Here is a 16,844-nt window from a genome sequence, read left to right as displayed (position 1 = left end):
CTATGACCTTTCTGTATTGTAGAACATAAAGTTGTACACTGCTGTGTAGATCTGTTAGGGTAATAGAGTTGACGCAATAGTCTCCTTACCAATACTACACCATGCAACACCCTCACTAATCCCTCAGAAACATGGAACATGCATCTTCTTGGTCCTCCCATTCACATCTATTTCAACCGCAATAAAATGTTAAGAGCTATGGCTGACCAGGAGTGAAAATTGGAGTGAACCTGATGTATATTAAATGTAATAAGAAAAAAAAATCATTGGCCAAATTAAGGGTAATGACGTAAAATATTTGCTAAATAGTCAGCATTACAGTTTAGGTATACATATTAATACAGTACATGAGAAGCTCTTGGAACACATTGAGCTCTAGTACCTTTTTTTAATTGTATATTTCTGCTCTTAAATATATTATTTTTAACTTGAGGATGGTCTGTCATATTGCTGAAAACAAAATGGCAGCTGCAGTAGGAAATCATTTCAACGCAACCCACAGTAATATATATGGGTAGGCCATGTCTCTGGGAGCATCCAGAAGGCTCTCCTAGAGTATTATAAAGGCCCTATTCCTTTGCTTGATGGCACATGTCTGACACAAGGAACATGAAAAGTGATTTTATATTCATTTTTATATATATATATATATATATATATATATATATATATATCGAAACACAACAAAATCCCCAAAATTGCGCTTAAATATACACACAATCAGTGGTAGCTATTGGACACTTAGGTTCCCCACCAGTAGGAACCCAACAATTTCTACTAGCCACAATAGTGTCTTCAGCGCCCTATGTGCAATAAGTAATGTCCATTCAACAAATAAAATTATATAAAAATAATGAAAGATGCTTGTAGCTTCAGTTTTTCTGGAAAAATCCTGTTTTATTTGATCAAATAAAACAGGATTTTTCCAGAAAAACTGAAGCTACAAGCATCTTTCATTATTTTTATATAATTTTATTTGTTGAATGGACATTACTTATTGCACATAGGGCGCTGAAGACACTATTGTGGCTAATATATATATATATATATATATATATATATATATATATATATATATATATATATATATATAAAATAAGCCATCCTGTAAGCTGCTTACATCAATACAAAAACCATTCATTGGTATGCAACAACAGAACATACCTCCCAAAATTCTAATGTGCAGATGTGGGACTCATGCGTGGCATGCCCGCTCTTTAAAAGGGGTTGTGGCCTCAGGAAAATGGGCCGTGCCATCATTTTGCAGCTGTGGGGACATGGTCAGCACTTGTGAGCTGCTGGTCATGTGCCCTTTCCCTCGGTCTCAGTGAATAGATGCTGTATGCGGTGGGATGTTGGACAGTCTCAAAAAATCGTGACTATCTCACAAAAATGTAGACAGTTGTAATGTATAGTAGAATCAATGATTACAACTGCATATTAAGTATGTTTCACACCTCCTGCACAGAATGGGTGATGCCCCTGAGTTGGCTAACATTCCAAAAATCTAGTTTTTATTCCACATAGCCATGTATTCTGCATTCATTCATGATGTCAATTTGGCATACAAATTTGGTGTCACGAGTTGTTCTAAATATACCGGTATGTGTTAGGGTTGATTCTTCTTTAAAATATCCCATTTGCCATTTAAGCCTTGAACAACTAATGTTCTTTTTTCAGGAAGTTTAAGGGTTAACCAAAACCACCAGGGACATAATATAAGAGTTTTAAAAAGAAAGGGAACTTTCCATTTCACTTGTGACTCAGCCTTCAAGCTATCAACAATGGCATCTGCTGATCTGCAGGATGAGCTGAGCTGCTCCATCTGTCTGAACATTTACACTGATCCTGTAACACTGAGATGTGGACATAACTTCTGCCGAGCCTGTATTGGGCGTGCGTTAGATACTCAAGAGGGGTCTGGAGTTTATACCTGTCCTGACTGCAGAGAAACGTTTGAGAAGCGTCCGATACTGTACAGATCCATAGCACTGCGTAACATAGCAGAACATTTCCATTCCACGCAGACAGAACAGACGGAAACTGGAATTTTTTGTACTCACTGCACTCAATCTTCTGTACCTGCTGTTAAATCCTGTCTGCTTTGTAAAGTGTCCCTATGTCATAAACACTTAAGAGTACACAGCAAATCAGTGGAACATGCCCTAGCTGATCCCACCACGTTTCTGGAGAACACAAAATGTTCCATCCACAAGAAGGTTCTTGAGTATTACTGCACTGAAGACAAGGCATATATCTGTGGCACCTGTTCCCTCTCTAGAGAACACAAAGGGCACTGTGTGGAGCTTCTAGATGGAGCTTTTGCAAAGAAGAAGCAGAAGCTGAAACAAATTCAGAAGAAATTGACCTCAAAGAGAGAGGACACTGAGAAAAGAGTCCAGAGTCTGCAGGAACACCGGAGAGTGGTGCAGGAGAAAGCCGCTGGTGTAACAGGCAGAGTTGCTGCCCTGATTTCCAATATCAAGAGGACACTAGAAAGACTAGAGAAGACGACCCAGAGTGAGATCTCCAGTTGGGAAAAGAACATTTCACTATCAGTCTCTAGCCTAACTCAGCAGCTGAAAATTAAGAAGGATGGCTTGTATAGTAAAATACTTTACATTGATGAACTGTGCACCATGAAAGATCCAATATCTGTCTTACAAGAACAGGAATCAGACAGAGGTGACTTTTGTGAGCCCAAGGATGGAGATGACGAGGACACAGAGAGACACTATAACAAGGTTCTTGATCTAGGTAATCTGGATAAAGCTATCTCAAATGTGCTACATTCAGGTATATCTGAAATAATCAAAGAAGTAAAAAGAGGGATCAACGTGCAGGAACCTGCAGACATAGAACTGGACATAAACACAGCTGGTAATTATATACATATATCGGATGACTTGAAAACTGCAACACAGTTACAACAAAACCAGAATCGCTCGGAAACCAAAGAGAGATTTCAATGCAATCAGGTGTTAAGCACCAGAAGTTTTGCATCAGGACAACATTACTGGGATGTGGAGACCAGTAGATCAGGGAACCTGAGAGTAGGGGTGTGTTATCCCAGTGTAGAAAGGAGAGGATATCAGGCATGGATTGGGGACAATAAGAAGTCATGGTGTTTGCGCAGGTGGTATTGTAATGACAGTAATCAGTATTCAGTCATGCATGACAGTAAAGTCACCAAGTTACCTACCAAGTTTTCTTGTCCTAAACTTAGAGTCTGTCTGGACTATGAGGCCGGCCAGTTGTCCTTTTATGAACTAGGTGACCCCTGTCAATGCCTAATTTTTCCCAGCATATAATTTCCATAATCATAATTATAATCATGCCCATAACATTAATATAGTCTGAGATAAATATTATTCATATCTCATAAGTAAGGAAAAGATCGAATATTAATTTACATATTTTTAGATATAACATAATGTCATGTTTGGACTCAAAATGTGCGAAATTATAATAGCTGTCAGATGACAGTTATTAGAATTCCATATCATATTGCACTCACATGTTATTACAAATCATAAGTTCACATAAGATTTAAAATACAGTAACAGAGGGGCGTGTCTGTAGGCTAATGAAAGGAGATGACTGAATGGTTTCTGGAAGGACAAAAGGATCCAGCTAAGCCAGTCACAAGATACTGTAAACAAAAGCTAAGTGATACCAGGGGAAGACAATAGGATCAACTCCTCCCCCGAGAGTTCTCTTGAAAGCCAGAGAAAATCAAATAAGTTAGTGTGTGATTTTAGCAGCAGACGAAAGGAGCTATGGGATTGGACTCGCCAGGACATGAGTGAGGGATAAGTATCAAATGTTTATATTACTGTGTATCAGGCATGGCTCGGAATATTGATAATGGATAGAGCTTATTCATGAGAGTATGATTCAGGTATGGAGTGTTGAAGGTATGAGAAGGCGATATGATTGGAAGGTATGTGAAACGTGACTGTAAGAGATAAAGTGAGGATTGGAATCTGATATACATATGGGTATGTGTAGCTGTTATGATTTGTGAGCAAGGATATGTTTAAATTGGTAGAGATAGCTGTGTACGTTTACATGTGGACAAAGTGTAGGCCTAGAATCAATTGTAGACATGTGCTCAGGCTCAGGCCTGCAGTGTGGCTTTTGTGTAGTTAATCGGTTAACATTGATGTGTGGACTGGCCCTTGTGTGTCCTAGTTTTGATTGCAAAGGAGTTTTGTAGTATATTGTATGGACTATATTGTATGAAAGGCAGTGAGGTGTTCTCAAAGGGACGCAGGAATCTGAACGCATGTGTAAGGCTATGCGTGAGCAAGTATAGACTCTTTGTATTGAAGCGTGTGAATGCTTTGTGTGTGTTGTATAGCATGATGCTCGGATGGTGTGTGTGTAACGGCATGGGATGTGAGTATGATATAGCAAGGCCATAGAGTGTATGTGCCAGTTAGGTGTTCTGTACTGAGAAGTACATTGTAGCTTAAATGATATTCAATTGTGTATGCTGCAGGTAAAGTGTGTTTGCTGAATGTGCGAGTTATTGTAAGGATTGAGCGTATCGTATGATGCAAGCTAGAGGTTAAATTTGGAATAAATGTTGTGGAAAGAAAACATGAACATACAGTCAGTTCATGTGTGATTGCCAGGCGGAAGTTATTAGTCTTTTGCTAAGGTTTCCTTTGTGTGCTATGTAGTGGAATCTAAGATGGCGGAATGCCATGTGGCAGACTAACATGTGTTCTAGCTAAGATGGCCGACAAGTAGTTATTCTAAAATGGCTGCTTCTTCATAGCCACGCCCCCTCCCGCGCTGTATTCGCATACACAGTATATAACACTGAGGTTAGCTTTATTTAAGGATGCTGGAGCATAATAATCGTTATCATGTATAAATACCTGTATTGTTATATTTTGTAATCCATGATACAGTTTCATCAGTTTACACTTATAAATAATATTCATTGATTATAAATCTGGACATTCAATTATTGGTTGCGTGCGAAATGAATAAATTAGATAGACTTTGCATATATAAATAAATGTACTTCCATAGATGGGGCCTCAGTCCGGGGATTAAGCATTTGACGATGTGCAGATATGCGCAGGGTTGCGAATATCGGCAGGTGTGGGATCATCTACCAGAAAGGAAGAAAAAGTTTTTTTTTATTTTTTTTCTGGTGCATTTTGTGTGTGTTTCCATATTACTGCCGGTTAGGGGCCTGTGTTGGATCTGTAGTATTACAAAGCTCTAATTTGAACTTTGGGACAAAAGGAAAAACATTTATTTATATCTAAATATCAAGATGCAATTCTATAAGTAAATATGTTTTAATAATTTGTTTTCTCTCCTGTGATGGTATCTCCTCTTGATGTTTATCTTTTAAATAATAGTCAGATATGATTGGCAAGGGCTGTTTCAGGTTGAATTGTTTTTTTTTTTAAATTTGAATTGTTTTATAAGCAGTGCAAATTTTAAATAAATGCACATCTTTTATAAGTGCAGCAGAAGCGGATTATAAGGGAATAATGTATAGCCATAAATTGCAGGTATTTTACTGCAGACCATCTCAACCTGAGAAAGCCATATGTATAATTGTATGTTGCAAAGAACTCTGGGTAAAAATGCTATGTCTACTAAATAAATTTATTTTATTTTTAGTATACCTTTCAACATATGGTAATGAGAATAGTGGGCAAGGTGGCTAAGAGTGTTTAATGGTAAACTTTCATTCCCATAATTGATAGGATTGAGTCATAAGTATTTTAACTTTAGAAAGATAAAAGCAGAGAGAGATAAAATACCAGTTGAGAGAAAAATCAAGTATAGTTAAAATCAACATATGTCCAAGCAGTATGAAATTTGAATGTTACTCTAAAGTATTAAACCTGAAACTGAAAGTAATTATTACCAAATATGATATATAACATCTTTCTTTTTTTTTTATTCCAGGCTAAAAGAAAAAAAAAGATTCTTAACTTTTAAAAAGGGCCAGCCAGAGGGTATTTAGATGTAAATTAAGGTGTTGAGACAATAGATTTACAACCATAGCCAAAGGGAGAGTTTGAATAGGAATGGTTCATTTATACTCTCAGCAGCAGAGACTGTAGTTTTGAATAGGCTCAATAGACAGAAAATGTCTTTTTGTAACTATTGTGATCTTTATCCCAAATGCATAAGTGCATGGAAAAATTGGTAAGAGGTATGGTACTGTGTGGAGTTTGTGCCTGTTAAGGGTAAAATTGCATTTGTTTTCCCAAGTGAATATGAGATATCTACAGTATTGTAAGAGGTGTTAAATTCATAGTGCCATATCCGTGCTAACCACAATTGTTATAGAAAGAGTGTACTGTTTGGATTTCTTGAAGAATTAAGTTAAATACAAGTGCAAATAGGTTTGCAAAGTATACAAAAGAAGGCGGGACTCGGACACATGGGTGTCAACGTCTGCCGCTCATTGAGACACTGTTTGCGTGACGGACACATGTGCGGGCGCATGTGATTGCCTAGGTACGCTGTACAGGTAAATGCCCAAGGATGGGTAGTGATACTTAATTGAGTGATAATTATACATTCATACACATTGAGTAAGACTCCTGTTGAGTTACAAACAGGACTCTTTTATTATTGTTCAAAATTCAAGAAATTCAAGTAGTATTGATCAAATTCCCATTGATAGTCAAGGGAACACTCGTGTGACATCCAGTAGAAAAGCTACCGGCCTGGGAAAAATTTTCTGTACAGAAATATTTCAAGTTTAAGCATAAGACCGTAAGATGTATAGCGCCCAGTGTGAAACATAACTGAGGCGAACGGGTGTGGGACGGACACGACCCAAGCGCAGTGTAGTCCAGTGTAGGACAGGTCCAGTTAGGACAGGGTGTACGTGCCGACGTACACATAGGAACTGCCCCTTCAGTGGAATTGATTCCGCTAGGAGGGTACAAGAAGATATATCGGAACGCACTTGTTTCCGATTAGCTACTTTAGAAATCCGATTTTTGGGGGTATAGGAAAACAAGTTTGTTATACCCTGGAAAAATTGTGCCGCTCCAAGCAAGTTGGCTAGAAGTTCGCTGCTAGTTGAAAGACTTGGTGATTGAGTATCGTACCTCGTATCCTTCGCACCTGCTTGACTGTGGGATGTTCTAGGAAGCTGTAGAAGTGAGTGTTTGGGGAGCTCTCAGATAAGTAATAACCCACCGATATCTATTAAGCTGTGAACGTTTATTCCTGTAATTATGGGTGATAACGGGTCACGCTGTGATAACGTGCATGTTAGGGAGGAAGCAAGCCAGCCAAAAGGAATGGCTGCTTTTATTAAGTGCTGTGGGCACGGTGAACGAGCAGTTGTTTGCCAAATGAAAAAGGAATACACAGGCAGCAAGTTTAGAATTTCCCAGTGTTGATAGCTTCGAACCGGATGAATTACACAATAAGAATTGAAAACAATGTCTGCTCTCATCAACGCGAGGTAAGAGGAGGCATAGTGTTTGTTTAAAACTGTGGTATAGGAAGTGGCAATAGGAAAAGTGATGACACAGATGCAATTAGACTGTTAATGCGGAATAGCAATACCCCTCCCATTCGTATATAATGGGACCAGTTATTCTAAAGTGTCTGATGTAATTGTGAAACTGACTAACCTATACCCTGTGTCAACTCCTTGTTAAGGATTAGTAAGTGTTGACGCAATATTCAAGACAGCTGTCATCTCCGAGACGAGAGAAGTCAAATGTAAGGCGGAGTCAAACAGCCAGAGAGGATGCTGTTTTTCCCCAAGTGGTAAGAGACGGTACAGTCAATGTCAAATTGACACAGCTGGAGAAGTAGGTATACTGGTTTCACACTGACTCAGGTAATAAGTATTAAGGTAACAAGATAAATTGAGAATGCCAAATTGTATTTGAAATTAATTACATCCCCAGGTTAATAACTGCTGTAGGTATAGAGAAGCAGAGATGACACCCAAATGAAGAACGGTAACTAGAAAGACTCCTAAACTTTCTTTCTCCCCTTTCAGCAAGTAGATTAAAGATTTAAGAATAGAACACAATATTACAGCTAACACATGAAGGTTTAGACTATGGTAAAACATACAGGTATAGAACACGAGGAAAGGTAGAGAACAAGATAACATGTTCTATTCAAAGGAGTACTGCATACGATCCGCCCTTGGTACCAGGGTAATGACGTATTGGGAAATTTGTTTTTGAAACATGCTTGTTCATTACATGACATATAGTTCCCATGACACATATGTATGTGAACACATAGGCATAGGGAAGTGGTTAAAAAAGTTAATAGCCACCTAGTGGTGACTTGTATGTGGTGTAATTGTCAGTCCAGGTTCTTAGGAATCAGGTAAGGAGATAAGGAGAAATGGAAGTTAGTTTATACGTACTCTCTTTTGTTTGTTTGATTGTTATTGTTTGTTTTGATGGTTCACAGAATCAGACATGTGTCGTGTAAGATGTCTAACGACTTGTTTTTCTTTGTGTTGTTTAGTAAGCCGGAAAGAGCTGTGATTGGACCCGGTCAAATGTGACGCATTGGATTTGGAAACCCCTGTTGCTCCTAATTGCATGGAGAGCGTATGGACCTAACATTGAAAAAGTTTCATCCCCTAGACAACGAGATATATATTACAGTGTTTTTAAATGAGATTTAAAAATCTCAAGATATTGATAGTGTTAGGTCCAGATGTCAAGTAACTGATAGTCCCTAGTGATTAGACGGAGAAGAGGAAAATGAGAGATTGAATATTCTGAATATCTCAGATTTCCTCTAGTCACATTTTTCCGAAGAAGAACACAGATTATTTGGCTCGGACAACTGTATTTGTAATATATGGAGTGGTATAGAGGTTAAATTGAAAGAGGTTTGGTAGTACAGGGTAGAAATACCCTTAAATAAATTAGAGCGCCACCTAGTGTCAAAAGACAGTAAAGCGAGGGTTAAACTATAGCACTCTAGAGTGTAGAAGCTTCACAGATGTGGGAGGCGGGATATTTTTTTAACGTTTGGGAAGTTCTTTCTGTTTATGTCTCTACAGGGAAACAAGTCGACGACAGAACTATCGGAAGTCTACAGGTGGATCGGATGGAATACAAGAAGCCAAGGATGGTAGGGAAAATAGGTGGAAATGCAAAAATATTGATACTTCTTTTTCCTACAGATGCAATGGAGAGGGAGAGACGAGCCCAACAGTAGACAGATGATGGTCCTCGAGATGACGACTTGGATACCGACAGATGACTAGACAGGAACCCAGCTAGAAAGCCCCAAGAGCCGACGAACTACACAAGCCGACCAAGAGAATGATGACCCCTAGACGACCCCACGTCGTGATGAGCAGAAGACCCACTATGAGACTTTTCCTTTGGCCCTTAGTTTTAATGTCAAGAGACACTAGGAATGACCCAAAGGGCGTAGAAGGTTTTTTACCCTGGGACCCTATTCAGGTTTTTTAATCCCCTACTGCCCAAGGAGAAATGACTGTTCTCCACTCTTTCAGGAAATCTTTATAATACTCTGTTAAATTGTTTTTTGTTATGTTGTTCATCCATGTTTACCCAGCATCCTTTGTAGGACATATGAAGGTCGTACAACCCTGTACACCCTGCGGTAGGTTACACAACACCTATGCAGGAACACTACACCCACATAGACTACACATACACTCCCCAAATGTATCATTCAGTCGTGTGTGTCTGGGCTGTGGCCCTACAACTATTGTGAGGTCATAGTCTGGACATGCCGGCGTTAAGTAAATGCCCTCCCCCATTTATTATTAATCTCGGATTAAGCCATTGCGCAAAAATGATACATCCCCTTCTTTCTATACATACACATAAGTTCCACCCTTTAAAAATCTTTTTTTTATCAATGAAAAATATTTTAATGAAAAAAAAATATTGAAATTTTATGAATTATGAAAATTTATGCGGAAATTATGCATTATTAATGTGACAGTTTTATATTCTGTCAAATGGGCGACTGTCAATGCCTAATTTTTCCCAGCATATAATTTCCATAATCATAATTATAATCATGCCCATAACATTAATATAGTCTGAGATAAATATTATTCATATCTCATAAGTAAGGAAAAGATCGAATATTAATTTACATATTTTTAGATATAACATAATGTCATGTTTGGACTCAAAATGTGCGAAATTATAATAGCTGTCAGATGACAGTTATTAGAATTCCATATCATATTGCACTCACATGTTATTACAAATCATAAGTTCACATAAGATTTAAAATACAGTAACAGAGGGGCGTGTCTGTAGGCTAATGAAAGGAGATGACTGAATGGTTTCTGGAAGGACAAAAGGATCCAGCTAAGCCAGTCACAAGATACTGTAAACAAAAGCTAAGTGATACCAGGGGAAGACAATAGGATCAACTCCTCCCCCGAGAGTTCTCTTGAAAGCCAGAGAAAATCAAATAAGTTAGTGTGTGATTTTAGCAGCAGACGAAAGGAGCTATGGGATTGGACTCGCCAGGACATGAGTGAGGGATAAGTATCAAATGTTTATATTACTGTGTATCAGGCATGGCTCGGAATATTGATAATGGATAGAGCTTATTCATGAGAGTATGATTCAGGTATGGAGTGTTGAAGGTATGAGAAGGCGATATGATTGGAAGGTATGTGAAACGTGACTGTAAGAGATAAAGTGAGGATTGGAATCTGATATACATATGGGTATGTGTAGCTGTTATGATTTGTGAGCAAGGATATGTTTAAATTGGTAGAGATAGCTGTGTACGTTTACATGTGGACAAAGTGTAGGCCTAGAATCAATTGTAGACATGTGCTCAGGCTCAGGCCTGCAGTGTGGCTTTTGTGTAGTTAATCGGTTAACATTGATGTGTGGACTGGCCCTTGTGTGTCCTAGTTTTGATTGCAAAGGAGTTTTGTAGTATATTGTATGGACTATATTGTATGAAAGGCAGTGAGGTGTTCTCAAAGGGACGCAGGAATCTGAACGCATGTGTAAGGCTATGCGTGAGCAAGTATAGACTCTTTGTATTGAAGCGTGTGAATGCTTTGTGTGTGTTGTATAGCATGATGCTCGGATGGTGTGTGTGTAACGGCATGGGATGTGAGTATGATATAGCAAGGCCATAGAGTGTATGTGCCAGTTAGGTGTTCTGTACTGAGAAGTACATTGTAGCTTAAATGATATTCAATTGTGTATGCTGCAGGTAAAGTGTGTTTGCTGAATGTGCGAGTTATTGTAAGGATTGAGCGTATCGTATGATGCAAGCTAGAGGTTAAATTTGGAATAAATGTTGTGGAAAGAAAACATGAACATACAGTCAGTTCATGTGTGATTGCCAGGCGGAAGTTATTAGTCTTTTGCTAAGGTTTCCTTTGTGTGCTATGTAGTGGAATCTAAGATGGCGGAATGCCATGTGGCAGACTAACATGTGTTCTAGCTAAGATGGCCGACAAGTAGTTATTCTAAAATGGCTGCTTCTTCATAGCCACGCCCCCTCCCGCGCTGTATTCGCATACACAGTATATAACACTGAGGTTAGCTTTATTTAAGGATGCTGGAGCATAATAATCGTTATCATGTATAAATACCTGTATTGTTATATTTTGTAATCCATGATACAGTTTCATCAGTTTACACTTATAAATAATATTCATTGATTATAAATCTGGACATTCAATTATTGGTTGCGTGCGAAATGAATAAATTAGATAGACTTTGCATATATAAATAAATGTACTTCCATACCCAATTAGGCACTTATTTACCATCAATGCTACATTCACTGAGCCCCTTCATGCTGCACTCTGCATATGGAGAGATGGATTTATAAAAATCTGTGGATGAGAATGAAGAGTTACCAGAAAGGATCTGCTCAGAGAATAGAATCTTTACAGAGGATCCTAGTTTTCATAGGCAAAATACCTTCAATGTACCTATTTATAAAGCTGTTAGCAAGGGCACCTACAGAAAAAAAAACTGCTTTATTATTAAAATGAAGTATTTTTTCATGTGTGGTCCAATTTTTTTGTATTACATTGCTCAGATGCCCTGGTGCTCCTTAAAATGATATTTTCTATTGAGGCAATAAGCAGTTATAAAATGAATTTACATATCTGATCTTAATAAACAAGCCCCAAATGTTGATGCTAATGACTGATCAGTGGGTGGAGCCAGAGTTGAGCCCTCCTGTTTTGCTAGTGGTGTCTGGTCAAATGGTCCTGATTTTTTTCCTGATCCTTTTTCTTTATCATGTATAAGAAGTGTGTGGTTCCTCATACAAAATTTATATGGGGTTCTTCCAACTTTAGCTTACAACTTTATTTGGTTGTAAAAACTCTCCTTCAATCTGCATATGACATAATAACAAGTGGCAGTCTTGTTAGTATTGACTGTGATGTATTTAGGGAGGAGATGGGGGGGGTGGTGATCGGGGCGGGATAATAAATCTACAATGTTGTTGATCAATTATTATAGATGTCTTCTAGAAATGAGGTGACCTTTAAGTGGACTACTGCCTAGAGCAGTGTTTCCCAAAGAGGTTTTATGGCTAGACTTACTTAAGCACAGGTGACTTGATTAGTACAGTACCTTAGTTATTTTGATTTATCCACCTGCGCACCTTTACCATCATTGATATCCATAAAATCTCAACTGTTAAGCTCCTTGTGCGATAAAGGCAGATGACATGCATGATAACAATATAGTAAACAATATTATCATGTACCAACAATAATGATGTGCCTTCCCATAGGTCATTATCAACCTCCTTTCTCATCTCTACGTGAAGTCCAATATTGGTTATGTTGTTTATGACTAGGTGCATATCGTTCAGTGTATTTGAACGATAAAGATACATTTTTCATAAAACAATATGGTCACTGGTAACGTATACTATCTTTATATTTTGAAATCGTTCAGCGTGTGCGCTCTTTATCATTCATTCTGTAGCTTCAGGGAATTCAAGGGAAATCGTTAACGATAGTTAGCTGCCTTTATCGCATAGTGTATATGGGGTGTTAGTGTGCCTTGTGGACCAAGGTTGGGAAACATTGAACTAGATGAACTCGTATAACCCATAATAAATAGTAGAATGCATTAATAATTGTGTGTGGGGTTTTTTTTCCCCCTCCTTGAAAAATAATACATCATTATTTTCCATTAAATCCCATGTTCACTTTTCATTGTTTCGAGCCTGTATAGAGCACACAGTTCTGTGATTTTGGGCCTTATTCTGGTTCACTTGCAAAGGCAAATTCCTTCTCAAATGGACAAAACCATGTGCACTGCAGGTGGGACAGATCAGATGTAACTTGTGCAGAGAGAATTCGATTTGGGTGAGTTATTTTGTTTCTGTGCAGGGAAAATACTGACTGCTTTATTTTTACACTGTAGTATAGATCTCACTTTGAAGTAAAACCCCACCCAAATCTAATTATCTCTGCACAAATTACATCTACCCCACCTGCAGTGCACATGGTTTTGTCCATTTGAGAATGAATTTATCTTTGCTAGTGAACCAGAATAAGGGCCTTTATTCTGCCCTATGGTATCTCTATTATTACAGACAAGGAGTCAATTTATGAAAGCTTCTAAAAGTGAAAAGAAGTGATGTTGCCCCTAGCAACCAATCAGATTATATAGTATTCTAGGAGGCAATATATAAATGAGACAGAATATGATTGGTTGCTAAGAGCAACATCACCTATTTTCATTATTAGAAGCTTAAGTAAATGTACCCTTCATTTTTACTTTGTTATAACTAAAGAGACAAACATATTATAATAATTTGTGTGACTATAATTCAGTGGGATTATGTGTTATTAATCAAAGATATGCTATAGATTTTTTTTATTAAGTGTATAAGCAGTGTATAACTATTAACAACTCATTTTTTTCTATAATCGGCGTACCCCATAGTTTGATATAGGAGTGTATTTGCTTACAATCAATACAAAAATGTTCTCTACACTATATTTACCTGATATGACTTTGTATTACCAAGTCTGATTGAGTAAACACTGAGGGGATGGTAACCGATGTGACCTACATGTGCTGTGATGTGTACGAAAGTTCTCATCTTCCTCTCTAGCAAAGTGCTTCACAATGAACCTTAAGGGCCCCATGCATCTGCAAAGGATTGTCACAATTCAACAGTGAAAATTGACATGTTGGATAAACATGATATGACATTTTAGAGTGTACTAATTTCTGCAACGTTTCGATGTTTACTCTTTACATCGTCATCTAGCAATACAACATAAACATCAAAGCTCACCTTATATTCCCACCAGGTAAGACGCCGGGGGCCGGGCTCCAGTGCACAAGGCAATCGCAACCAAATGATGCATACCTCTTTGATACCGTAACCCGGACAACAATTAAAAACCACATATATAATGGCGGTGCCTACTGTACGTCGGTACTGCGCAAGCGCCGGTCCCAGTGCGTCATCTGTATTGTACAGGCGCTGAGGCCTTGATTCCCCTTCTATGGGCTGTAGCGAAGCAGCCCATATAATCTGGCCGCATGCGCCAGTCCCAGCGCCTGTCATCATAGTACAGGCGCCTATAATGCAAGGGATCGAGAGGGACGCCGAAGGTGGCTGCAGTAGGGGGGTGTCTGCAATCCGGCCAGCTGCAGCCCCCTCCTGCCAAAAGGTACAAGCCGCCACTGTATACGTCTAGTGTCTGTCTCAGAAAAAGTGCCATCTGTTGGCAGCGAGCGAAACTACATCTCTTTCTCTCTCACACATGCACAAACACAGAGGCAATCACAAGGTAGCAGACTAGCTTTCAAAGCATTTGCTTTGAGTGGGCTTACTAGTATTATCAATTATCTGAGGGACCACCTGATATTGGTGGATCACATAAATAATTTTAGTGCAACCAACCCAAAATATCGAGTGCTTGGACATGCTGAATCATTCCGCATGCTAGTATGATGTGAGATTTCAAAGTAACAAGATATCCACATCGGGCAGTGCTCTACAGCAGCCAACCTGCAGACATTTCCCTCATTCTTTCACAGTGAAGAAGCCCAGATATATCAGACAGTGTATGACCAGGATATCTGCTGGCTTGTCCAGCTGATGATAAAAGGCCTGTCAATTCAACAGGCATTTTTATCTGACCGTGTATGGCCAGCACTAGGGAAACAATAACTATAGATTGTTATGGTATATTAGATCTACAATGTCTAGGTCAACAGTCAAATGGTCGACAGGGTCCAAAGGTCGACATGAAAAAAGTTGATATGTGTTTTTCATGTTTTTGTGTCTATGTCACTGTCTAAGTGTACCGCGCCACCTCGCCATGCTTCGGGCTCAGTACACCATTATATTCTCTCTCCATGCCGCAGTAGATGGTAGGGTATGAAATACCGCTGGTCAGCACATCGGCTCAAAATTTTGTTTGAAAATGCATGTCAACATTTTTTATGTCGACCTTTTGACTGTCAGCCTTTCGAGTCAATCTAACATGAGTCAGGATACCCTATAGATTGACTTTATATTGTCATTTTAATATTGCAACCTAGCCAACAGGACTTGTCTTGGGGGTTCAGAACTACAAAACACTGAACATGTGGGTAAATCTGGAGATTGTCCTTTATATAGTGACTTGATGCTTAAACATTAGAAATCAGTCACTATCAAATCATAATCCTTTCCTCTGAGGAACATAGCCAGATTCAAGCACTTAATTCCCTCATAAGATCTGTCTTAAGTCATACATGCATTTTTATCTTCATGCCTATACTACAGCAATACCCTCTAACTGACCAAAAATTGGCTATGAGCAACAATACCTCATGTCTAGTATACCCACAATGCCACGCAGATATAATGTATTTCATTAGGTAACCCTATAAGGGGATGCGGTCAATATCCCGGAGGACGAAATACCGCCGCCGGAATCCCGACCGCCGCAATGCCAGCACGACACCCATAGAGGGAGAATAAAATAGTGTGCCGAGCGTAGCAAGGCACCGGGCCCGCAAGGGAGGGCGATCCACAGCCCCCCTCGTCGGCATTGCAGCGATTGGGATTCCGGCGTCAGTATTTCGACCGCCGGCAAATAATACTGGACCCCCTATAAGATATGTAAACGATATGCAGGAATACTTCATTTGCTTGGTTTAGGTTTCTCAGATGTCACGTTGGGTGCAAAACCCCTTTGTTCAGCCTTTCCTATGGACAACTGGTGGCTGACCAATTAGTTTACTTCAGGTCCAGCTGCTCATCAGCCATTCTCCAAATCCAAAAGGTGCATAATTATGTTTAATAGGAATTTGTAATTGCTCATTACCCTGTTCTACCATGGAAGAAAGGGGCTGATACTTTACATTTTTTCACTTTACATTCAATATTGTACTATATACTATCTAATATACATTAGAAACATGGTTCCAGGTTTTATGGACTATTTGTCATGCTTTCACTTTTGTCATTGAGCAGCCATGTGAAATAAATCATAATTATCATGCAGATTTGTTTCTTGGGAGAAATAATAAAAGGCTGGTGTATTTTGAAGTTCCTCCGTTTAATAGATTGTTTGCTCTATTAAATCTAGGGTTTATGCTGATCATTAGGTTTTATTTTTTGCATATTACGTTTTTTTTTTTTTTATTTCAAATACAGCAGTATTGATAAGTGACCATCGATAAGTAAGTCATCGTTATATATGCTATTATATGAATACGGATATTTGCATATTTATTGCAGAAGAGTAAAGGTGCGTACACACAGGGGCGATTTTGTGCAAAATCGCGGGAAATATGGTCGCTGAGCGACCATATTGCCCGCAATGGGAGTGTGCACCGGCGATATATGGCCGG

The 16,844-nt window shown here is 38.8% G+C and overlaps 1 protein-coding gene across 1 annotated transcript; it reads left to right on the top strand.

Annotated features, from left to right (window-relative positions):
• The first annotated feature begins 1,770 nt into the window (after positions 1–1,770).
• On the top strand, positions 1,771–12,286 carry LOC146008717 (E3 ubiquitin/ISG15 ligase TRIM25-like). The gene has a single exon (XM_083148307.1). It carries the CDS (start codon positions 1,785–1,787, stop codon positions 3,309–3,311), a length of 1,527 nt encoding a protein of 508 aa, XP_083004433.1. The 5' UTR covers positions 1,771–1,784; the 3' UTR covers positions 3,312–12,286.
• Positions 12,287–16,844: the final 4,558 nt, after the last annotated feature.

This window comes from Crinia signifera, chromosome 6 (genome assembly GCF_055691185.1).
Source record: "Crinia signifera chromosome 6, ASM5569118v1, whole genome shotgun sequence".
In the NCBI taxonomy this organism is placed as follows: Eukaryota; Metazoa; Chordata; class Amphibia; order Anura; family Myobatrachidae; genus Crinia; species Crinia signifera.
The sequence above is the reverse complement of the archived record's forward strand: the minus strand, read 5'-3'. Positions and strand labels throughout refer to the sequence as shown.

What these genes read in the sequence shown, in the direction of transcription:
- LOC146008717 (XM_083148307.1), top strand. Translation starts at nt 1,785, where the DNA reads ATGGCATCTGCTGATCTGCAGGATGAGCTGAGCTGCTCCATCTGTCTG.